General features: G+C 41.3%; 1 protein-coding gene across 1 annotated transcript in view; it reads right to left on the reverse strand.

Moving 5' to 3' along the window:
• The window catches only part of drp2 (dystrophin related protein 2), a 91,662-nt gene that overhangs the window by 33,243 nt on the left and 31,922 nt on the right, over positions 1–26,497 (reverse strand). Inside the window, exons 3-8 of the mRNA XM_034544264.1 lie at positions 24,981–25,155; positions 11,530–11,686; positions 4,595–4,715; positions 3,901–4,012; positions 2,522–2,678; positions 858–1,004 (exon numbers count right to left, since the gene is read on the reverse strand). Of these exons, the coding sequence (XP_034400155.1) occupies positions 858–1,004; positions 2,522–2,678; positions 3,901–4,012; positions 4,595–4,715; positions 11,530–11,686; positions 24,981–25,155 (869 nt within the window). The remainder of the gene's footprint in view (positions 1–857; positions 1,005–2,521; positions 2,679–3,900; positions 4,013–4,594; positions 4,716–11,529; positions 11,687–24,980; positions 25,156–26,497) is intronic.

Consider the following 26,497-nt stretch of genomic DNA (forward strand, 5'->3'; position numbering starts at 1 on the left):
ATGTCTTTAATTAACACCACATTTGGGTAAACATGTTTTAGCCCTTTTACGATATGCATTACTTTATTTATTGTAACACTTGATACATGTAATAACTGACCATTTTGCAAACATTGGTGTCATAAGAAATGTTATTAATTTTCAACTAATTATTTCTTTATTCTTCTCAATTTATGTTCACCCTTATGGGTAACATGACATAAGAAAGAGTCAATCAAGTGATTCACTTGAAATTAATTGAGAAGAATCAAAAGATGAGCAAAACAGAGGGAGCTACAGGTAAAGCGTGCATGCGTATGTTTTTGAGGGGTATATCTGCTTTGATCCAATATCTGACAGTAAGGCGATGACAGGAAATGAGAGGGATGAGTGATGGGAACAAAGGTTTCCCTCCGGACTTGAACCTGGGGTGTTGCAGTTTATGGTCAGAGCATCAACCCACAGGCCACCGTGGAGCCACTTGACGTGGATGTATACTCTATCTTCAGATTGCTGCTACTTGCCTAACTGGACAATTGTTAATAGTTCACTTATAGTTCAGTGGTTTTCAAGATCTCCCAGAGTAACTGGCATTAATCTATCTGATCAATTTATCTAATAAGAGATTTTTTCATCTCACACATGGCTTGTTATCCATCCCTAAATCCCACCGTTCTCCTTCAGAAGCTGAACAAGACATTAAGCAGTTTGAGGCCTGGGGTGTGGGCACTATTGGAGCCTCACAAAGACTCTTAACTTGCATTAGGATCACCATAACGCCTGGAATCACTCCCGAATGTCTCCCTTGAATTTGACTGCTGGAAAAGCTGCTGCTGACAATGTCAAAAAGACAATGCAGACTGAGCAGTGAAATCTACCTGAAGCACTTTCCATCTGCTGTTGAGATGCTCCAGGGCTCGGGCGTTCTCCATCGACAAATGGACATCGGAGATAGCCAGCTGGTGGGCCAGATCATTGATGTGCTTCATGCCCTCCTTCACTTGAGTTAGCTCCTCTTTAAATAACTGCAGGAGCGTTAGAGAGAGACAAGCAGACGGGGTAGAGAGAGGGGGAAGAGGAAACAGCAGACATATTAAACATTTTACATTCAAACATAGCAAACATCAGTCCGAACTAACTTCCCCCAAATTAAATAAAGGACAAAAATCAATTGAAATCGTATTCGTTTTTGCTGTCAGCTCCGTTCTGTCTAAGAAAATATTTTTGCAGCAATATATCAACATAATCCAAGTGGAATACATGTATAATGGTATTGGAATAGCTTCAGCCTCTGTCCATGGTAGACTTTACATGTGAACAATAAGGGAAAACAAAGAATGTAGACAGTTTTTAGGGCGGATTTTTTCATGGCATTACACACAAAGGATTTTGTAGTGAAAGGTACTGAAGGGCATTCAACACCAGAGAGCTGTTTGGCATGAACTCCAGCACACTCATTGACAGCCTGAAGCCACATGTTTTTTAAAATAATGTTCCAACCCAAAAACCCAAATGCATACTGCATATTGAACAATGTGTAACCCTGTGAAAGATTCAGACTGTAGATATGAAATTCAAGAAAATTGATTATTTTAATGGGTGGACATCAATCCCTGATATCTGCTAATGTGTTTACTGCATGTGTTTAGAGGCCAGCAGAGACAATGTGGAGGGAAGAGGCAACAACGTGACAAGCAGAAGTATTAAAAAATGCATGACTGTTACCATGGTGAGTAACAGTAACTGCTTTTCTCAGTTTCACGTGATAGAAACATATTTAGGTTTTGGACTGTTGATTGGAAAACAAGATATTTGAAATGTCACCTTGGGATTTTGAGAGGCTGTGACTAGTAATTTATTATCTTCTGACATTCTATAGACCAAAATATGGAAAATAAGCCTAAATTGCATTTGCATGCATCCATGTGTGTGCTTTTGTATCCGTTTGTGTGAGATGAGGCCAATTGACAAGCCTGCCCCAAGCACACAGCTGAACATGTGCTGTCAGTGACAGTGACATAATTATTGTGATGGGTCCACACTTCTAATGAATAGCGCCACAAAGTTACATGCAGCAGCGGCGCCTCGACACTCCAGAATGACTGAACCAATGACCTGCCATTTGTCTAACAACATCTATTCAACTGGGGGATTGCCATCGCACCGTGTCAGTTTGAAGTGCCACGTCCTTGTCATCATCTGTCAGATCACAGCTACTCTATCAGGGATGTGTACACAGGCAACAAAAAACAAACCTTTTAGAGCAACGCAGCCCGATACACACCTCTCAGTTATTCATTCGTATAAATATCTCTGCGTTTTTTTTTTGTGATGGCAGTGTTTTGATGTTTGTTTACAATGTGTCACAATATCTTTTTTCAGAGTTAGCCCGGGGCGATTATCTCAAAAGAGCCAATTAAGTTGCTCCGCAGGTTAAAGCAACGTGTATCTGGGAGTCATGATAATGTGCCTGTGTGTACACGTGTATGTGCAGAGATGAGAGAGAGCTTCTATGTAACGCAGAGTGGTTTCCTGTGTCTACCTTGGTGGCGTCTATGTGATCCTGCAGGGAGTCGATGAAGAGATCTCCGACGGGTTCCCAGGCGTCTCTCACCCCTTCTGCTTGCTCCAGGGCCACTGCCAGCTCCTCCATCGCTGCCTGGACCTGTAGTAGACGCTCTAATGTCCTCTCCATGTGTCTGGGGGTTTCGTTGAAAAACATAGTTCATTACAGTTAATCCCTGCAGTCATAAGATGTGGAGGTGATGCAAGCAAATAAATCAAACTCCATAGAGCATGCACACAGACCCAACATTTATTCAAACTTGCAGACATTTTAGTAGAGCCGTGCCCAAATTATGTAATACCGTCAATTCATAATCCAAGTGCTTTTTCTTTGAAAGCATGTTTTAATATTCTAGTGAGCTCAGAACTTTCTTCGATCTGAAACTTAATAAAAGGCATTTTCCTAATTGTTTCTGTAATGGAATATTTTTGACAGATTTGGTAATCAGGTTATGGTAATTGCTTTACATGCAATGTATTGCGGCATAACCATGCATTCAGTCACAGGGAGAAATAGCATTCGACCTCATAGCTCGAATAGTTATAGGCACGTTGCTGTTATGTGGTAAATATGTGTTTTTAATTAAAAATATTTATTTATTATTATGTATTTTTATTGTTTATTTTTTACATTTATTTATTTACAAGGAAAAGCCAAATTGAGTTTAAAACTCCCATTTTCAAGAGTGTCCCAGCCAAGACAACAATAGCACATTAAACAATGTATCTGACATACAACAAGTAACAGTTACAGACAATAACATGTCTGGATCACACAGAGGCTCAGTCAAAGGATCTAATGTCCCTTAAGTTATAATTTAAAGTCTCAGAAGACACAAAATGCTGGAGTGGGATTTAACAACTGTATACTGTTTGATATTTTAGTCTTGATTAGGGGTCGGGCTCCTCCAAAGGGTCACAAGATAAATCTGACAGGTCATGGGAGGATATTAATTGGAGAGAAAAGAAGAAAAAACAGAAAACAAAAGTTCTGCTCCACTAATAACACAACAGTTACTTTAGAGGTGACTTGTCTCTTTTATGGAACTGCTAACAACTCATAGACATCTAAAATATGACAAAGGGCCACTGCTATTTCTAAGAGTTTCCAAATCAAAATGGTGGGGAACCACTGGTCTAATTCTAAATAATGCTTATCTATGCATTTGTATTTAATGTAAAATCATAATCTGTAAAGTAACTTGTAACTACAGTGCAATATTCTGCCCTGAAGATAAACTGGAACACACTGTGAAAGTCAACTATAAGTACTTCACAATTGCACATAAATAAAGTACTTTTCACCACTGATGGAACCGCACTCAATCTACACCCAAGGTAAAAGAAGTGTCTGACCTATGGCGATCCACACAGCGTGCAGTCAACTTCTCCCACAGGTCACTGGCCACGTTTGCCTGCTTCCACACCGAGCGGCTCACGTTTAAGATTCGCCGGCGTGGAGACACCTCTGCAGAGGGTGGAAGAGGTGAGGCGGGGCCACGTATAAAAAGGTAAAAGCATTAAGGTGCAAAGGAAGCAAGTAAAAAAAAAAATTTTTTTTAAAGCAGTGGGAGAAATAACAGGATGGAGAGGAGAGCAGGGGTTAGAGGTATTTGACAACAAGAAGAGCAATGACTGGAGACACCGACTCTGTGAAAGGAAAGACGGAGGAAGGTAGTAGGGAGCGAAACAAGTCAGACACATAAGGAGAACACAGTAAAGTAGATTGCTACAGTATTTCCCAGGAGGGCATCCAGTTGAGAGCACAACTTTAAGTAAGAGGGAGTGTCGGTGGAAAAACAGCAGAGCTTGCTGTATTATTGATCTGAGCAGATGGTATAGTAGAGCTGGACCTAATTGGTCCCGACCCGGACACGTTGCCTAAACCCAGTGTGACACCAGAGGACGGATCACTGCTAATAACTATTAATGGAAGATTTCACCTGCATGGGTCCTACCAAATGAAGTCCGCGGGGCTTAGCATGGGGAGGTTGTGAATAAGATATTTTGGCTGGTGCAGCAGTTGGCACAGAGTATGAGGGGAGCAGACCTTTTTCTTCGGTCAGGGTCTCCTCTGGCTCCTGGAAGGGATGCTGAGCCAGAAAGACCTGGGCAGATTCCAAGACTGAGTAGATGAACGGCCCGCGAGACTTGACATCCTCCATGAATGCCTGCCGAAAGACAAACAGAGAGGGGAGAGTGTTTCTAAGTGGAAGAGAATGAAAGACATAAGCCTAAAGTGCTGGTTGTTGCTGAGGAGCAGGATGCTGAGCTGAATGTGTGTCTCCTCCTCAAATGAAACTAATATAGACCAAAAGTAATGCCAATGATTGGCTGGTTCCAGCTTTAAATGTGAGGATTTGCAATGTTTATTGTAATTTGGATATCCATGTGTTTGGACTGTTGTTGGGTCAGTTCTAAAATGTTATAGACTAAAGCATTAATAATCAACATATTGATTGTCAATAAAACAATTAGAGGTTGAGGGCCTACTGAAACTTCGCTTCAAACACATGATGGAAAATTGACAAATAGTTTTTGTATTTTGATGGTAAAATGATTCACAGTCCCGACTCATGGGAACTCACATACTTTCTTTACAATAAAAAAAAAAGTAAATGAGGCTGTACAATTCTAGATGTATCACATGTGGAAAAGATTTAAGAAAAAAGGTGACAGTTTCATGGCAGCGTGTCATTCTAGAGCCCTGAAAGGCTACCAGACAAACGGCAATGGCCAATGACCTGAATAAATGACCGTGACTCCATTTATCTGTTAATCTCAGTGATTCACAACATGTCCAGGGACACACAGTAGAGTGTATGTCCGGCCTACATTATTCACATTCTACAGTGATGTTTGTATTGCGCTAGATCAACTGATGTATCACTGGTGACCACCGAAGTAGAAGTAGCTGGTACATAAAAGGTGGTGGTATTTCCAGCCTTTGAGAGTTCATGGCTGAGGATGGCTTGAACGCAGAACACCACAATGTTACTGGGTAGCCTACTGATGTGTGTTTTGCCAGTCAAATGTGGTCAGTTCAGCTCTGTCAATTACGCTAAAACATTTGGAGAGTATGCAACTTATGTTATAGTGGAATTGTGGATAAATCAGAAAGCTATACAGTATTATGTTTGCAAGTGCCTCAGCTAACTACAGTAACTTGCTAACACATAGCGAACGTTAGCTTTTCCCCTTTCAGAGTATGGCGTGTTGTGCTCCGTCTCTATAATCTACGGGTCAAACCAGAACAAGTAAGGCTTTAGCGAAGAAAAGTCTGAGTGTATCTAATTGAGCAAGGGTGTGTTTAATTATTTACAAAGTGTACTTTTATTATGTAGGAGGAGTAATGCGTTATTTCTTTATTTAGAAGTTACAGAGGCTCCATTTAAGATGACACCAAACACACAAACACACATACAAGAAACACCAAACGGCATACATGAGAGAAAATGAGTTTGAATAAATTGGTTAAATAGGAATCACTGAATACACACACATACACACACAGCAAAGATCAACTGGCAGGACCACATGAGATTACATGGCAGCTAGCACTAAGAGCCCAGGGCACAATTGGACTACTGGGAGTACTGGTCAACTAGCCTCCACGGCAATTATCTATGTATATATATATATATATATATATATATATATATATATGCATATACACAGGCCTTCACTCCACCACTGAGCAGACCCCCAGAGCCTTGCAGAAAACCTTTCTTCTTCACTAATCTCTCTTCTGTATAAAACACTCTGCAGGTGTGTGAAGTAACGCCCGCTCTCTTTATTAAAGTCATGTATTGAGGTCAAGCCAGCGCGCTCAATCATTTTACATTATGAAGAGTTTACAATTTCAGCTGAAAATCTACATTCCTAGCTGGAATTAGCGGCGTAGTGCGTGCAGCAGTGACAGCGCTTCAGCATCAGGACCAGAGCCCGGTAGGCCTGATAACACCCAATGAAACACCAGCAAACACCAGCTGGCACCGAGCAAACATACAAAAGTATGTAACGGTGGGGAGCTGTGGCGCGAGATAAGATTCCCACTGCAACAGTCATGGAGAAAACTCTCTAATCACAAACCAATTCCCTCTTCTTCCTCACATCCTCACTTCTTTTCTTTTCCTTTCCCTTTACCCTCTTTTCACCCTCTCCAGCTCTCTTTATTCTCTCCATGTTCTCATTAGCTGCTTTGCTGCCCAAAGTTGAGCTGAGCTACGGATTCCCAGAGCCAGCTGTCATGTTAAAACTTTAATTCCAGCTAAATTTCACACTTGGAGACTTCATCTATGGTTGAAGGAACATTAAGGGTGAAGCCTTCAGATCAGATTATGATACATTATGCATGGTGGTAGAGAAAGTCAGGGGGGAAATGACTTCATTGACTTCATTTCATCGAAACATGTTGATGGCATTCCTCTTACTCCTCCCTCACCGTGCTTCTTACTAAACAGAGGAGGAGGAATTGTTACTTTATTATCCCTGTCGCATGAGGCAGAGAAGATTCTGCAGCTGCTGCAGATGCACAAAATCCGACGCATTGCTGAAGTCATTCACTTATCAACGCACCCAAACACACACACACACACACACACACGCACACACACAAAGACATATGTTCGCGCCCAAACTCCCCTTCATCACCACGCCAAATAGACACACAATGAACATGCTCCCATACCAATACATATATGCAAATGAGCGCACACGCGTGCACACACACACACACACACACACACACACACACACACACACATTCACACACACGCACACAAATGCAGCACAGCGAGAAATCTTCCCCAAACTACATCAGAATAAATCCACTTAAGATCAATAATTCACATTTCTTAAAATGCTTTAATTCTCTATAGAAAACTGGGATCCAATTTCCCTCTTTGCTTTGTCGGAAAAGTTTTAGAGCGACCAAACGAGGGAGTCCGAGGCATCTCAGATTATAAAAGCGCGCTGTGCTGAAAATGGAACATTTTAGAGAGGGAGAGGAGAGGAGAGGAGAGCAGGCATGTTCAACAGTGAACCCTATAAGTGACTTTTTTTTTCAAGGCTTGTGCATCATTAAGCAGCTCTATCAATGTTGGAGGGAAAGCTGTGGAAAGAGAGAACGTGAACTGTGGGTCTGAAAGTATGAAAATCAGAAAGTGTGCATGACAAACGTAGGAGGAGGAGGGAAAAGAGAAACAAAGGGTAAGGAACTGCAGGATTGTGAATAAGTGAGAGTGGTGTTGTGTCTCCATTGTAGATGTTAATTAGGGATTCCACAGTGCACCCGTCGAGATGGGAATTGGAGTTGGATTAAACCAAAACCCTCTCGCTGTCGATACAAGTCACCTTTCAGAAACACTGCACAAACCGACGGCACAGAACATTGGAAAGAGGGTGGAAAGGGACACTCTGCTGTACTTACAGAACCAATTACGAGTGTGTGTGAATGTAGGCTACTAGTGTGTGTGTGCGTGTGTGAGTGTGTGTGTGCGTGTGTGAGTGTGAGTGTGTGAGTGTGTGTGTGTGTGTGAGTGTGTGTGTCTTCATGTCTGAGCCAGTTCCAGTTCCTGAGATACATCACCCACAACTAAGGTGATTTACCGGGAAATTAAAGAACATCCCGTACATCCCAGGTGGCATTTTTCCAAATACTATCCGTCACACAGGACCAAGAATAGAATAACGTTTACCCTTCACACACACACCTTCAAGTACTTTTTAATTTCTTCATTTGAATCTTCATTGTTTTCTTGATTTATACATTGTGAAAGCTCAATGTGGATGTATTCAAATAATAAGAGAAATAGGATTTTACTCTGCTAAGATTCAGCTACTGCATCAGACTTTGCTCGTTGTCTGGAGCTATTTTTGAACAGGCCTCTCTCTAACAGTAAGACAGGTACACACACATACACACCAACACACACACACACATGCCTGCCTGCCTGCTGGGCAACTCCTGTTTGTACCAACTTTATGAGAGTCTCCCTCAGCTCACAGAGGGCTATATAACATGTCAATTAAAAAAGGATTTCAGTGGAGAGACTTTCCTGCTATAAAGACATCCTGGGATTTTTGTTTTTGTCTCACCAGTGGGAGTCTTTAACACACGAAAGACATTTTTTTCTTTTGATCTGCCCAATGAAACAATAAAGATACTGACATAATATTACGATTATCTCCAATTATTCTGTCAGCTTGCTAAATACAAGAAGTCTGATATGACTATGTATTTAATGCTACCAGTGACCAAAGGGTTTCTGGTCAGTGTGTGTAATTGTTGTAGCGAGGGCTCAAAGACCCTTCACTCACATGGCCCAACCATTTAAGCTGTGCTTCACAGACATATTTATTACATCATAGTTAGTTTTGTTGCACCTGTTAATTTACAAAATTATGGAATATACTTTTGAGGGTGTGCAGATTCTTTCAAATACAAAGGAGCATCCCCGCGTGGCAAAAGCACCTCATTCCACTGCAGCTGAAGATGGCTCAGAGTCTGGAGGAGACAAAGATAATGAGACGAACCCCCATATAGTTAAAGGTCCTGCACATACACACAGACAATGTATCTCAACACCATACTGAGCTGTGACATCACATTGACAACAACATCAATATATAACAAGAAATTAATTTGTTTTAATCAAACTTAAAACTCTTGATGTCTTGTTGGGGGACTTTCTGAATCTCCATCCTCAAAGGATCAATAAAGTGTTGTATTATTCAGGGAAGAGTGAAATACGTGCAGATTGTTGTCACTACTCTGATGAGGTGAAATACATCTTACATTATATTTACCGGCTATATAACGTGCAACAAAACTCACATCTGTTCATGTAGACTTGCAGGAAGAAGCGTTTTGTATGTTGTGTTCCTGAAACATTTCAGTAAGTCAAATTACGATCCAAGGTTTTAGAGAAAGTAGAAGTTCCCTACCCTCAATATGAAGAGGTAAATATGTATTGGGAAGATAAACAAGTACTGATTTGTGTCGTGATCAATAAGGTCTCAGCCTCTGAGCCCTTGAAGCGATTTACAAGCCAGTTCAAATCACTGAACCGGAGAGGAATTATCTGACAGGAGGAGGAGGTGACTCACGTCTCTGTCAGCAACTCTTACTGAAGTTCCCTCAAATCTTGAACTTTATTATTATTAAAAATAAAATGTTCAAATGGCTACAAATCCTATTGGCTTACTATTGGATATTGAGAAATAAAACTAATAATAGATAATATAATATAATAATAACAACAGAAATGCTGATGTGTAGCCTTTATTCAGCACACATATCACGTTGACTGATCGCCACAAAAAGAGATGAAAACTGAAGCAGCTCATCCTCACGTGGCTCAGTGGTGATCAACACTTCAATATTTAACAACATAAATCATGGTTGTACTGTGCAGATTGTGTGTTTGTGTGGTTTATGAGTTGCCATTTATCCTGCTCCAAAGAATCCTCAAGACCAGAGTCAGCTAAATAACAAAAGAAAGACGCACACAACCTTTGAGCAGTTAATGTCAGTAGATGTCTAATCTACTGCCTTGCTGTTCAATCTAGAGCTGCACCTATTACTCAATTTATAGATCAGTATTATAATGATGATCACATTTCTAGCAAAAATACAAAACATTTGATGATTGCAGCTCCCTCAAACATGAGAATTTGCAACTTTTTTCTTGTCTTACATTATAGAAAAATGGAGAGTCTTTGGGCTTTTGGACTTCTATCGTTCTTCAATATTGTTTTGATGTTCTATAAACCAAATGATGTTGGATTGAGCAAGAAAATAATTTACAGATTAATCAAGTTGCCGGCCTAGTTCAGTCAAGTCAACTGAGTGCAAACTCCTTGCTGGCTGCCTGAGGCTGGTGCTGCACGCACAATGAAATCATGAATGGAAAAAGAGAGTAATTTTCTCTCAATGAAAAATAAGCCTCCTTGAAGCTTACGCATGACAAAGTGCCAAAACCGAGCCAACAAAATGCAGCAAAGCTTGATGTTCCTCAGGCTTTCTTTACTTACTCCAACAAGGACAGACAGGCATGGCTGCTAGTGATGAATAATAATAAAAAAAGCACCTGTAGTTGAAGCCGCCCTCATCAAGGGGCTGTATTTTGAAACAACCAATAAAATGCAGTAAATAGCAAAGTTGTCCATTTCATTAGGCCCACTTTACATTCATGATATAAATATACAAATATGCATTAGATGGTAATCTGCATGAACAATGAAGAAAAAGAACACACTTGTTGTAATAATTATCAGTTTATAATCATCAATTTGACCTGGACAGACTCGATACTATAAGTGGTTACAAGTGGTAGTTAAATGCATTTATTTATTGTCTATATTAAGTAATGTTTATTCAAGCATTCAACAAACCACTCCTTTTCCAGAAATGGACTCCCAACACACACTGCAGTGCTCAGAGCCCCACCTCCATCAACAGTAACAGCGAGCTAAAACTTAGTGATTCAGGCTGGACAATAAATTCAGCTTTGACCAATATTTGTGATATCTACAAATTCTGTTATCTGCAAACGTCTCTGATAAACCATACAACCCACTGCTCCTCCCTTCGCTTTACCATGTTCACTGTCTCCAGCAACAACACATTCACCCACTCACCACAAACACTGCTGCCAACCCCCGGCCTCTGACATCTCAATGACAGAGCCATCACATTGCACAGATCTTAGCGCATGACCCTAGGGACACCCTCAGTATATTTTTCACACTGCTCCCACATAGATGCAAATACAGGGTTTTAAAAGGCACTCTGTACTGATGCATGAGTCTTGTCCCCTCTGCCACACACAACGCTGACTCAATTTTATTGAGTACATCTGTGTTTTTGTCTATATGACGTGGAAATTGATTTACCCATGGGCAGAATAAAGACTCCGTCCCAGCAGTGTTTGTACTAGACGTGTAATATTTGCACTAAAAAGGTATTATAATCCACATTACCTGGTGGAACTCCCTCTGGTGCTGGACGGACCCCACGTCGCCTCCTATGGGCAGCTGCTCCGACAACTCTTCGTCCTTGGCTGTCAGCCATTCTATGATCTCCTGCAGGGAGAGCTGCAGCTTCCCGCTGTTGTCGGAGAAGGCCTCCAGCCGCACCCTGCAACACACACACACACACACACACACACACACACACACAGTTAGCTCAGCAAATGTTTTCCAACACTCCAACCAAATACTGCTTTTAAAATTAGGTCGCAGACGTCAAACGTTTAGAAGACAGAATGTGCACCCAAACATGGGGTGGCGATGACGATGGTAAGCAATAACTAATGAACCATTAAAATGTGTAAATGTAATTATTATAATTGATCATTTGCTAAACCCCTCCCCCGAACCCTACCACCTCTATAGTGCACTACAATAACAGTTTCATTATTTTAACGTCTTAGTCAACATGACTTACCTGTTAGTATTCTTTTCTCAGATTTTATGTCTGGTTTAATTAGGGATCCAATATTTTAAGAGTTACTTAGATATTTAAGATCTGCCAAAAACCTGAATGGTTAATTAAACAAGTATGTGCAGAATTGGGTGACATCTGAGCCGAACCATGCATTTCCCAGATCCAAATTACAGGACACTATACAGTAATCTTTCCGCAACAGTATTAAATCACAATGTCACCTGCAGTAAAACAAGCATAAAGTATCTTGTGGCACATACTAGGTGGTGAGAGGTTTGTGTTTGCTGCGGGTTTGTAGGAGTAAACCAGCGACAAATAACAGAGAATGTGTCTACGTGCCGCCTGCCAGCAGCATGAGAGACGTCTGTGGCAACTATACTGCTCATCAGTGGCTCAGCTGGCACTAGAGGTGTGAGAGGGAAAGCGGTGTGAAAGTGTCCCAGTGTTTCAATTACACACCAGAAGCCAGCACTCAAATAACATTGTTCGTGCACATCACAATTTGCCAGCTCTGTCACATCAGAGATGACAAGTTGGAGCGAGAGCAAGAGTCAGAAAGCTTTACTGCTCTCAACTATTAATGAGGGGGAACATCTCAACAATGTAATTGGACTGATATTAAGATGAAAGCACAAGTGAAGTCAGAGGAACACTTTAGGATTGAAGAAGTCTGAATGTAGTCAAACACAATAATCACAATTCTGCGATAATAAATACATAAGGTTAACATAAGCAAATCCTGTGAAAAGTCCAAGGAAACACTCACGGCTTCACCTTTTATCATGCAACCATCTGCAATGTCACATTAGCAAATGTAAGGCAATTGGAACTGAAAATGGGCACAGATGAGTTCTCTGACATGATGGGTTAGGTATCACGTCAGGGAGGGCGGCTGCAGGAGGGCATGAGGATAAAAAGCTTGGCAACTTTAAGGAGGAAAGATAGAAAGGTGAAATCAAGCCTGTAAGTGGACTTTTCAGAGTTGATTGGCCTCTTCGTTCAACCCCGTGTCAGGAAACCGGTTTGAAGTAGGCCGCGCTGCCCCCTAGCCTCTGTTGCCCCTCCAGCTCAGCTTGCTGTGAATCGGGGAGGGGGGGGTGTCTAGTGTTCTATGGCCCCTGCGGAACCGTCTCTCAGTCCATAACAATGCGTGATTACACACATATAAATACAACACACACACACACACACACACACACACACACACACACAAAGCATGAAAGGTTTCTGGCTCAAATCAGAGCAAGCCTGACCCTCAGATACGTCTAAGTGAGGCCATCCATCAAAGGATGACCCTGGCACTTTAGCAGAAAAGTTTTCAAAGCACTTCAAACCCCACGGTTTACACACTCGTACTCAAACACAGCACACAGTTACCCATCCTGCTTCCATTAAACACACAGAGGGGGCGAGACAAATAGCGCACTGCCTGCGCTGTAAGAGAAACATCGTCACATGGGGGGTGCTGCCAAGGACAATTCTTGCCCTGCTGAGCTGTGGGGAGGCCAGCTAAAGGTTTGCCAGTAGAGGAGGCTGACTGACGCCATTGTATCCCCAGTGCAAACATCATCATATCAATTTAAATGCTATTTATGGGCCAAGTTCTGCTGCGTTAGAGTAGGAGATGCCAGGGATTTTAAGTGTGTAAGAGTGAGTTGAAACAGGTAGGGTGTGTGCTCCTCTATCGTTGTAAAGAGTAATTTGTGTTAGACGTTAAACAAGCATTCATTTATTGTTTGGGTCACTTTAGGCCAGAGCTACCAGCTGCAAAAACAACACTGACAGATTGTGGTTTCATCACTATGAGCATATTAAGATATAAATAATAAAAAAAGCATTTGTCCAAGGTTGGGCAATGATTTTTCACAGATAACCACTTCAGAAAAGACTTCAGACTTCAGAGTCAGGACTCAAACGTATGCAGATATAATAAATTGCATTTGTTCGGCCTATTCAGCTGCGGACTCGCTAGTGTGTATTAACAGCAGCAGGGTCGTGTATGTTTAATATTAACAAGTGTCCATATGCAGTGTAGTGACATTCACTTTCCAGTGGAAAGGTGTGGCTTATTGGTGTGTTTGAACTGTTTCTGGACAACAATGTTGTTCTGCATCAGACAAATAACCCATATCAAACTAATCATAAGCGAGATCAGTTCATTTTCGGTCTTTTCTTTGGATTTGTTGGGAATAAAATAACTATCATCAGATTTATCCTTTGAGATTCAGGTCAGGGGCTCACCAATGTCAAGGAAGGTCAGTACGAATGGACTAATGAGATTCTGTGCGACTCAACACAGAGCAGTTTCAAGGTTTAAAGACAGACAATCTCACCAGGACATGATGTCTTAACCGGGAAAAATAACGGTATTGTCATAATAAACATTGTAGACTTTTTAATTTCCTGGATTAGCTTCAAGCAAAGGACTCAGAACAGATCAAATATGCAGCGCAACATGAGAGACCAACCTTTATTATGAACGTGAATACCAATATCAATCAGTCCGTGTGTCCTTGAGAGCGACACTGAACTGCTATCAGCTCAACGTTGTCGCTATGTGGATAAGAATCATAATGTTTTTTGTGTGAGTTTTAAGGATGTTGCCGTTTAGAAAACCTTGAGTTTTATATTCAGTGTTACTCAGAGTTTTCAGAGTTGGGAAACTCCATTTTGCATGCTAATAACTGTCATCTCCACATTTCTTGATAGTTAACATCCATAGTAAATAACATGGTCAAACAGAAATTCAACTCCCCAATCAGTCAGAGAGATTACAGGGAGAGGCTTAGTGTTCGGTTCAATTATTAATTAATGCGTAGGAGATAGGAGCAGTGCTTCTGCTGTTTTAGGAGAGAGGAGCCAGCGAGTTTGAGGCCTCGGGGCCTAACGAAGCTTTGAGCACAGCCCCATTCCCATCTCCTGCCTTCCCCCTCTCTTTGTCTCCCAATTGCAGAGATGTTACGAGAGCTGGAAAAAAGTTTGAGGGTGTGTGATGAGCCACGTTGACACAGCAGCACTGCATTTAGTTGAAAGGTATATGTATGCTTTTTTTTTTTTATCTCTAGGGATGCCACACTGTGAAATACTTAAATCAAAGTAGATTGAGATAGACACATGTGTTGTGTCATGTTCACTGTTAGCTCGTTTGTTAAAATTAGGTTCAGGTTGCATGATGGAGAGAATAAATGGAGCCAAGCTTTCTGTTGTGTTGCATTGCATTGTGTCACCACAGAGCAAGTGCATAGGAACCCTGAGGGGCAGATGATACCATACAAAGACCACGCGTCTTGAAATGATACTACTCTGCTGGACGAACTATGTGGTGGAGACACCGTTTCTAAATTATCTCCAATCTAGTTTGGCATGTCTGCACTGCGTTTAGTTGTTGATGTAACTACCAACATGCACACTGATACCAATATCTGAAATAGGCTTTGGTACAGAGGTATGCAACCTACAACTACTACAAAGTATCTACTAGGTCGACATCGACAATATAGGTACAGATATGTTAATGTTTTCATGTTGTTGGATCAGTTAAAATACTGCTAGAAGATGCAGCCAGAAGTGAACTGGTTAGGACCTCTTTGTCATTAAACTAACTGCATTATTCAGTTTTCAGCTATAACTTCAATGTCCTCAAGAGAAACTTTACTGTGGCTTTCCTGATGTTTAGCATGTCTAAAAAAGTATAAAAAAGTAATAGTATTGCATGTCGAAAACAGTCAAAAAGAAAAGTCATAGTATAACAATTGTTTAGTCTCCAGCTTTTCCACGATTGTAATTCATCTCTTGGATTATTTAGATGATGCAGTTTTGCTTCCAACTTTTCCAGTTTTACATTTCAACTACAAGAATGTTCAGCAGTTCAGTTCAATGCTTTTGGGCTTCAACACTTTTTCAGCTTTCAGCATTCCAACGCATTTTCAGCAGGAAATGCATTTTCTATTTATATAATGTGGCCTGGTTGCATGTTCACGTCTCGCCAACCTTCCCATGGTTTCTCACTTGTTCTGCTTCCCTTTTTATTTCCTGCACTTTTGGGGAAGTGTGTGTGTCGCGTGTGATGCATTCAGGGACTTCTCTTGGTGTGGAGGAGTTTACTGATGCCTTGCCTAAAGCTTCTCTTTCAACAGCCACCATACTGAGATTTGTGGGAAACACATTTGCAGAGTAACAATAGCCACTGGGGCCATTTCCCACAACTGTAAATCATGGAGACGTTTGAGGATTTACAGCTGCTGATGCCCACGGGGATGACGCTCCTGTTGCTCCTTCTCTAACGCCGACTATACGTGGAGATTTTACATTGTAGAATAATTAACTGGCGGGACTGAAAATAACTCCAGGTCAATAACTCGATAGTTATCGCACACTTTCTTTTGATTTACTCTGAATTTTAAGTTTCAGACTTATTTAGACAAGAAATACAAATTGGGGTGAAAAATCCTGTTTTCTCATTTGCAGTCTGCTTAAAATAATAAATATAAATAAATAAAATCTTGACAAGTGCAGCTTTAAGAACAGAACAGAAACCTTCTTAATAAGAACAAGTTGTCCTCCTGCGTACCAAAGTGACTCACTGCTATAATTAACCCACATTCAAAAACACCCTGTGTAATTCATGAGCTCCTCCACATCACACTACACTCTTGATTGCTTCTGTACAGTATGTAGAGATTCCTGCAGTATGTACAGTGAGCACACACACAAGACACCAGTGTGTTTCTGGTTTAAGTGGTTAATGTATTGATGAGGACAGATTAATCTTGTCCTCATCAATCAATGTAATTGTTCTGTCAAATGCCAGACTTCCTGTCTTCAGTTGTGTCCAACGGTTGGTTAGTTTTAACCCAAACCACATACACAAACAATATATTTTAACAGCAAATCAAGCCCCGCCTCCATATTGGAGCATCTTAGTAGCCAAACGTTACAGCACAGATCATATAACTGATTCCTTCACCGTCATCTGCCAAGTGAAGGCCAAAAGGCCAAAAAACTATCTTAAATAAAGAAGTCCTCAGCCAAATGAAGAAAAAGTAATTATCATTACCACTAGTGTTGTTGTTGCCGCTGCTGCTGAGGTTAATCTTACAATTATTATAATCATAGATGATGAAGCTCCCATTCAAAAAGGGATGATGTCAACTTTAATTTATTTCAGTGACTGAATTCTAGCTCTGTTAATGACACAATGCAAAGTCAGTTTTTCTTTGTCCCTGTGTTGGAGTGGTTCTCAGTAATTATTTGCTTGTATGCTTTGCCTGACTCTAGTGTGTTTAATTCTTAATGAATTCTAATTAATCAGTGAATTAATGTAGCAACATGTGGGGCTATAATTGTGTGTTCTGGCCCTGAGACCTTGTGTCGCAATGTGTACTTTTTGCTGTTTTCAGCGCTTATTTTGTTTTTTCATGCCAACACCATGGAAAGGCTCTATTGTTTTCATCACATTGCTTTGTTGTCATTCTGACTCTAACCCTCAAAATGTTTCTGCAGGAGAGTAAAAGACACATACTGTCGCTAGTTAGTCTTTGATATCAACACAAAATATACAAATTAATGTGAACTCATTAACCCACGAAGCAGCGGGCCATATTTGCCTCCAGTCATCACAATAATTTTTTTGAAAATGTGAAATCACTTCATTTTCAGCAGCAGGATTTCCGAGTAAATGAAACCTCGGGCTGCAGGTGACGATAATGTTTTTCTGATTCACAGGTAGATGTTTTAGTTTAAATTGTTTTCTTTGTGAACCCTGTTCGTAAAACAGTAGCACACGAATACCAGATTAGAAAATTGTTGTTTCTATGTATAATTAGACTTAGTATTCAGTCCGCGGTGCAGATGTGCCTACACTTTTGAAGATGCAGACTGTGTTTGATCAACAAACATATTGATCAGAGTTTTTAACTGATTGTCCTCCTTCGACCTCCGTGGTCACGGCTTCAGGTAAACGGCGCTAATGTAAAAAGCCTGTTCCAGTCCTTCGGCTCTCGTTGTTCTTTGCAGCTCCAACAGCACAACACTTTCACTCCTTTGGGGATTGGATTTGCTCCATATGAACCATTCAGATGCCCGGGTACAGTGTGTGCACAGAACCTGATTATCGTCTCCCCCTGCTAGCCAAACAGACTTTGTAGCGGTCCAAAAAAAGTGTTTAATTTTAAAGGGTGCGCACACACACACACACTCACACAAACACACACAGACACACACAGTTTCTGATCCTGATTCCACATCGATTTGTTTTATCATTAAAGTGTATCAAAGTTTGTTGGCACCTGTCCCATGAGTCTTGCCATTGTAGTTCTTTTATTATCAATATCTGTATTCCTTGATTTCTTTTACAGAGTGTGATAGACATAACATCAATACAGTAAGTCTGTCAAGGAAAAGAGACTTTGTGGGAGGCTATAGTATCTTAATATGGTAGTGAGCTGCCCGTGGATGCTAGAAATAGGTGTGCATTGATGATTGAATATAAAACATACATTATAATGTATATCATAGTATTCATTATATTGTTATATTAGGCATATTCAATTCAATTCAATTCAGTTTATTTTGTATAGCCCAATATCACAAATTACAAATTTGCCTCAGAGGGCTTTACAATCTGTACACATACGACATCCCTGTCCCAGGACCTCACATCGAATCAGGAAAAACTCCCCAAAAATAACCTTTCACAGGGAAAAAAGGGAAGAAACCTTCAGGAGAGCAACAGAGGAGGATCCCTCTCCCCGGATGGACAGAAGCAATAGATGTCATGTGTACAGAATGAACAGCATTTACAAAGTTACATAAACACATTACATGAATATGACAATGTATGAATGGAACTCCAATCCATGAAACAGAAGGAGGTAGAGAGGAGGGGGCGGGGCATCAGCAGGGCCAAGGTGGGAGGCCGGCTCACCAGGCATCAGACACCTCCAGGTCCAATGGACCCTATGAGACGTGAAGTCACAACGACTCCGGGGAGGAAGCAGAGTTAATAAGGTGCAATGGAGAGATGTAAATGTATCCATAAGGAGAGAGAGAAGAGGAGAGAGGTGCTCAGTGTATCCTAAAACATCCCCCAGCAGCCTATAAGCCTATAGCAGCATATCAAGGGGCTCGACCAGGGCAAACCTGATTCAGCCCTAACTATAAGCACTATCAAACAGGAAAGTCTTAAGTCTATTCTTGAATGAGGTGACTGTGTCTGCCTCCCGGACTGAAAGTGGAAGCTGGTTCCATAAAAGAGGAGCTTGATAACTGAAGGCTCTTGCTGCCATCCTACTTTTTAGGACTCTAGGAACCACAAGTAGCCCCGCATTTAGTGAGCGCAGCTCTCTAGTGGGGCAATATGGTACTACAAGCTCCTTAAGATATGATGGTGCATCACCAATCAAGGCTTTGTAGGTGAGGAGAAGAATTTTAAATGTGATTCTTGATTTTACAGGGAGCCAGTGCAGCGCAGCTAATACAGGAGTAATGTGATCTCTTTTCTTAGTTTTTGTAAGTACACGAGCTGCAGCATTCTGGATCAACTGGAGGGATTTAAGAGACTTATTAGGGCAGCCTGATAATAAGGAGTTGCAGTAATCTAGTCTGGAAGTAACAAACGCGTGAACCAGCTTTTCTGCATCTTTTTGAGACAAGATGTGCCTGATTTTTGAAATGTTACGTAGATGAAAAAATGCAATCCTTGAGATTTGCTTAACGTGGGAGTTAAAGGACAAGTCTCGGTCAAAGATAACGCCTAGATTCTTTACAGTGGTGTTGGATGCGAGGGAAATGCCATCTACAGAAACCACATCACCAGATAATTGATCTCTGAGGTGTTCAGGGCCCAGTAAAATAACTTCAGTTTTGTCTGAGTTTAACATCAGGAAGTTGCAGGTCATCCATGTTTTTATGTCTTTAAGACATTCTTGAATTTTAGCGAGCTGGTTGGTCTCCTCTGGTTTGATCGATATATATAATTGAGTATTGTCTGCATAGCAATGAAAGTTTATGCAGTGTTTCCTGATAATATTGCCCAAAGGAAGCATATATAAGGTAAATAAAATTGGTCCAAGCACAGAACCTTGTGGAACTCCGTGATTAACGTTGGTGGTCATTGAGGCTTCATCGTTTACAAATACAAATTGAGATCGATCTGATAAATAGGATTTAAACCAACTTAGTGCGGTACCTGAAATGCCAATCGACTGATCCAGTCTCTGTAATAGGATGTCATGATCAATGGTGTCGAACGCAGCACTAAGGTCTAATAATACCAGTACGGAGATGAGTCCTTTATCTGATGCAATTAGGAGGTCATTTGTAATTTTCACCAGTGCTGTCTCTGTGCTGTGGTGTTTTCTAAATCCTGACTGAAACTCCTCAAATAAACTATTCTGATGTAGGAAGTCGCACAACTGATTTGCGACTACTTTCTCAAGGATCTTAGAGAGGAAGGGAAGGTTAGAGAGATATATACACCCTTTTTATATGAATAGCATTTAGAATAAAGTTGGTTCAGTGTAACACATTTCTTCTAAAAGCTTTGATGCTATTGTAGCTTGCTACATTTCTCTGGAGATCACTTCAGTGTGGTGATGCTTCATCTAATTTAGACTAAATGGTAGCTCAGCTCACTGCACTTTATTATTAAAAGGTTGAAATAATTGATTAGCAATGTTTGGCAAGTTACTCATGAAGTATAATAAGTTGTGTTTCCTTATCACTCTTCAAATAGTAATTAATTGGTACCAAAAGTAATTAGTTACTTGGTATATTAATGTATTACTTAAAAGCTACAATGAGGAACTTTCATTTTGTGCTGATCTTAGCGATATATCTCATTTTGCTGCAGCAGGGTCTAAGAGTCTGCTCAACTTAGTCCTGGTCCTGGTTCTCCATTGCCTCCCTTCCCTCAAGTGGGTCAAGCAATACAGTCTGGGCCTCCAGCAGCGAGGTGTCGTGTTGGCTCCCAGCGGGGACAAAAGAAAGAGACGCTGCCTCCGGGTGCAGAGCTCTCCAGAGCTCGAGAGCTTCCGACTGCAGGTTGAAGGCTGCAGCAAAGCCCAATCGGTGTCTGTCTGCAGTGGGTTCTGGTGAACCTGCACGATTTCATCTGATTTCCCAGAGAATTCGTACCGGAGGCACCAATGACAAGCAATAAGAATAACTTTATAGAAATAGCCAATCTTCTCGCTGATAGCTGTGTATATTTGTGCAGGTCATATCGAGGCGTCTGTATTAAAATGGAACCTCAGGTTAACTTAATGTAGGTCACATTTGAAATATTTGGCCCAGCAGCTCAAATCAAATCAATCAGTATTACAGTAATACCATGGGACTGAGCAAACTGGCATCCAGGTAAAATGATGTCGTTTTCATACCCTGAAATAAACCACTGAATCCCAAAACGATTCCCAGGCAGCAGTGAAAGCAACATCCTTCAACTGAATGATTGATGGCCCACATACACCTCCCATCACAACCCCCCCCCCCCCCAAACAGCATCAGGTTTTCACCCCTGACCTTGAACAATATAATTATCGTTAACATGTAATTGGAGCTCAATAAGTCCTGCAGACATTAAACTGTAACTTGCCTGAGAGAGATGTAGGCAAAGTGGAGCACAGAACCACCAGAGGGCATTGCACTGAGCCTGGGCTGCCTGTGGGAGGCGCTAGCAATGGAAGGAAGAATGTAGCTGGAGGATAGACAAGTACAAGAAAGAAAGAAACGAACAACAGACCAAAAAAGAAGCAGAAAAAAAAAAAAAAAAAGACTGAACGAGAATGAGATAACCTGAATGAGGAGCATATCAACAGATATCTCTACTTGTGAATAGAGACAGGAACATTGTTGTAATGACACAAACAGACTGAGATAAAAACAGACTCAGAGGTCTCCCCTTGCTCTCAGACAGACGCCGAGTGTGGGCTGTTGGCTTGCTGCAGTTATCCGAGCCATGCGGCAAACAAATTAACATGACATGCCACCATGACACCCACACCAACGTCGGTGGGCCTTCCCTGCAAAACTGGGGGCCCCAATCCATGTGGCACAACACAAATCTTCCCAATGCGTTATATTGTTACCAATAACACTGCCATCAACTTAAGTCGCAGGGGAAATATATTTGAAGAAGGCATACCTTTAACAGACTACGCATTGTGTGCTGCTACTACTATGCGAGAGGAGATTTGTGATGATTCAGCATCAAGCTGTTGTGTGTTTGACTGCCATAGATTGCAAAGCACGGCAGGACTCAGTGGAAATACGGCTTGATCACATCGCTACCACTAACATACGCTGAGCAAGAGATGAGGTATAAAAACACACTGATGAGTATATCGCTTTGAGCTGATTTTAAAAGGAATAGTGCGGCATGTTTTGGGAAAAATGCTTGTTTGTTTCCTGCAGAGATGGAGATCGTAGATACCACTGTGTGGTGTAAATAAGAAGCTGCAGCCCGCAGCTGGTTAGCTTAGCTTGACTGGAGGAAGTAGCCATGTGCTTCATTTTCTCTTTTGAGATGTTAAAGCCGTGTACCCTCCAGGCAAATGAGCACATGACATAATACCCTGATTGTCCATTGAGTGAATTTCATGGCCATACAAACTTTTCTCCTCCGAGTAAATAGCTGAAATTCCCCGAAACCACCCACTCCCATACTGTATTTCCTTACTCAACTGTTACAGACGGCGGAATGGTCTCAGCAATAAGCTCACAGTAATAGATGTTTTTTTATATATTCAGAATCAGTTAGCGGTGATTATGAGAGACAGAGCAAAACAATGTTGCGGTCCACTCATTTGGTGCTATTATCTCAATCCTGCGGAAGACATTAAAACATAACTCGATATAGAACAAAACACACAGCAATAAGAACAGCATGTCTACAGCTTCTTGCCCGTGGCATCAAAGCACTGTTTTGCAGTCAATAACACATGCTACGCAGCTGGTGAGTGTTTGTACAACGGTGCACAGTGTAATGATTTTGCCTACTTTCCATACAAGTTGCCAAAAAAGTGATCAAGTCCCTAACCTTCTGTTATCAGCGCTGAGTCCAATTAGCTAAGCGACACTGTGTCACACTGATAAATTCTCTGTGGCGCTCTGCCATCTGTAAACATTTAGAGAATGCATTTTGTGCGCTATTAACTCCTTATCTTAATTTGTCTGTTTTGTTTTTTTCCAGAAATGTCTGCTTTCACATCAGCGTCAGATTTTGCGAGCACCGGGACTCTAGGGCAGCGTAAGACTGCCTTTTGTATTTTAGTTTCAATAAAAAGTTGAATCCTAAGAGTCCGAAATTTTTGTTTTTATCTCTCCTTAAACAATAATAGAAAAATAAAGTACAATATGAGTGAATAATGGCTACAAGTTTGACCTAAACATTGTACCTGCTAAGCATCAGCATGTTACCATGGTTATTGTGAGCATGTTAGCATGCTGATATTAGCATTGAGTGCAGCCTCACACAGTTTCTTGCTTGGCTGCAGACTCTTGAGTAGCTTAAGAGTACCAAAGAGAACGTTTCATTTAAATCCAACCAAGGTGGAGCATACTATTAGGTGTAGTGTATGCCTACAACAGTTTAAAGGATAGAAGGAACGGAGCCTCAACCACCTGTCAATCAATGCCAGACAGGCCATTATAAAGCCAGCCGTCTGCACTTGTCCAGCCGCTGCCAATAAACGCAGCCAGACGTTTCCTCTGGACAGCTCTTACCCTCAAGGTTAGACAGCTTTTCAGTGAAGCTCTTTCTCATTCATTCGTTCTTACATTCTTCTTTGCCTCTGGTCTGCCCGTTTTCCTGCATCCCATCTCTCCCCTGTGATGATTTAACACCGGCTGTCTGCTCTCTCTTCCCCTCCATCCCTTTCTCTCTCAGCCTGATGAAGTCAGAGTGCCGCTCTGATATAAACATCCACTGCAGGCCATCCATTGTGATCTCATTGCACTCGGCTGCAGGGAGAACTGTCTTAACCAATTTCACAGCTAACCTCCCGCTCCCTCCTCCTAGATACATCAGGGTCAAGTAAGCAATTAAGGGGCCAATTGTATAAACAGGATGCCAGTTGAATAGAAGAAACATAAATGATGTGGCTAGTTTACAATTAAGCATCAAAGAACAATGCCCTCTAATTGTTTTGCACTGGCAAACTTCTTGAGTGTAACTCGTGCAATGGCCAAATTAAACCATCGTATATCAATAATTAAGCTGACAGGAAGGAACACTGAAATATGCATACGTTTATAATTGCCTGAAAACTGTCTGTGAATGGCGACAAGACTCATCGGAGTAAAATGGAAAATACAACAACGAAAGATATAGATATTAGACCTCATTAGGCTCCATAAACACATATATAACGGCAAAATATCTCCCCACAGATTCAAACAAGAAAAGACAACTGCAACAGTAATTAAAAGTACAATTATCACTTAATTTTCAGGTAGAAAAGTACTAATTATGCCGCAATTAAGAGTCTGTATAATATAATAACTTTGGTAGAGCCAAAAGCCATCAGACGCATCTAGAAAAAGGCTTTTATTATTTCCATTGCATATCTCTATATTAACTGGGTGTGTGGCTAATTCACAGCAACTGGGTTATTAAGCGAGATTTGTTTCCAAATTTGATCACTGTGATTTAGGAAGAAAAAATGCTTCCACAGAAATGCTTGGAGTGAATCAGTTAACCGCTGTGTTTAGAAAAAGACAATGATGGATAGTTATTACGAACACACGGTTTAAAGCTGAAACTGATCAGATGTTTCCTTGGGAAAATGATCTGCATCTTGACAAAATCAAATGAATATTTTTCATTTATTTTGAGACCACCAACTTCTTGATAGAAATACAATCAGCGGTTTGCAGCTGTTGTTGCCACAGTGCATACGCAGCTACTTCTCTCTCTCGGATACAAGAGGTGTCCATCCATCCCTCCAGACCGTTACAATAAACGCCACTATAAAAGTCCTCTTACCGGATGTTGTGGGACTTGCGTTTGATCTCGTTCCAGCAGAGGTTCATTTCTCCTGTTTGGTGCGGGCCGCCACCTCTCAGGCTCCTGCACTCGGCCCCCTCCTCCTGGCCCTCACCGTCCACTGTGGACTGGCACGGCACACAGTGGCATCCCGGCCACGAGGGCCGCCCCGCAGCTAAGGACAAGAAACAGCAGGGGGACACCAATGTCAGTATGACAGACAACGTATTTTCCCTATTCGGGGTTTGAGCCTGCTGTTTTGTTCGGATATATATAAAAAGCCAAAGTTTGGGAACCTCAGAGGTTGTGGAAGACAAAACAAAACAAATTCACTAAACTCCATAAAATGTTTGACTTTTGCCAAAATGCAACATCATCCATCAAAGCACTGCACTGGTCCATCAAAAACATTCAAGCACATGTTCCTGGTAGATTACTTTGCAACATGAATGGAGAGTTTATGCCGTTTACATTGTAATCGTCAAGCCAAAATATTGATTGACTTCAACAGGGACAACTTTCCAGAGCAGTACATTCCTATATATTATTATAAACTGCTGGGCAGTGTTCTAGTTGTGATAAGCCTTCCAACTAGTTGTCTCTCAGGTGCAGCCGCTGTTTCTGGTCTAAACACCCACTCCTTTTTACATTTAGACACATATTAAGTGATTTCCCTGAAATTGATTTTCGACAAGTAAAAATAGACTTGATAACATTCTCCATTTTGGGAGGTGAGCAGCAGGTTTACTGTAAGTTAAGACCTGATCAATGAAAGGGGAAACCTTGGGACACATAAATCCTTAACATGAATTATCCGTCTCGTACGTGACAAGAAAATTAAAAGAATGTGCCGAACCTGCATTTCTGATCAAAATAGGTCAAAATCAGCTGAACAATGAAGCAGCGGAGAGATAACTCCACGGTCCATCTCGAGGTAACACACCACCTTGTTAAAGAAAGCCACACATACACATAATAAGTCTAGTCAACAAATCAGCATCAAATTGAATAACTGTGTCCTGTGTGCAAGATAGAAAACCTGAATCATGAGACGCCAGCAGTTTCATCCCATTATTCCATTCCATTAAACTCAAGGAAACAAACGCTGACAAAAAGCCTCTTTTTTCACAGACTTTTAGAGTGAGGGGGGATGTGAGGCGAGACTTGAAGAGGTGCAATCCCCTTGATGGAGCTGTGGGGGGAAAACATATCAAGGAGACAGCCCACACACACACACACACACATATAGACATGCATGCACACACACACAGACACACACACACATACGCACATCCCACAATAAGTGGTAGAAGAAGCTTTCCCCGGTTCACAGGTCATGATAAATCTTGTGTTTGGTCACTGGGCTGTCAGAGGCTTCTTGTCTTTTCCGTTCATTTCACAACCTTTACCTCAACAGCAGCTGGGCCTCTCAGCTAACACCTTCAGCCTTATAACACACACACACACACATACACACACACACACACACACATACAAACAACACACACTGATAACCA

The sequence above is a fragment of the Cyclopterus lumpus genome, chromosome 10, assembly GCF_009769545.1.
Source record: "Cyclopterus lumpus isolate fCycLum1 chromosome 10, fCycLum1.pri, whole genome shotgun sequence".
NCBI classification, from domain to species: domain Eukaryota; kingdom Metazoa; phylum Chordata; class Actinopteri; order Perciformes; family Cyclopteridae; genus Cyclopterus; species Cyclopterus lumpus.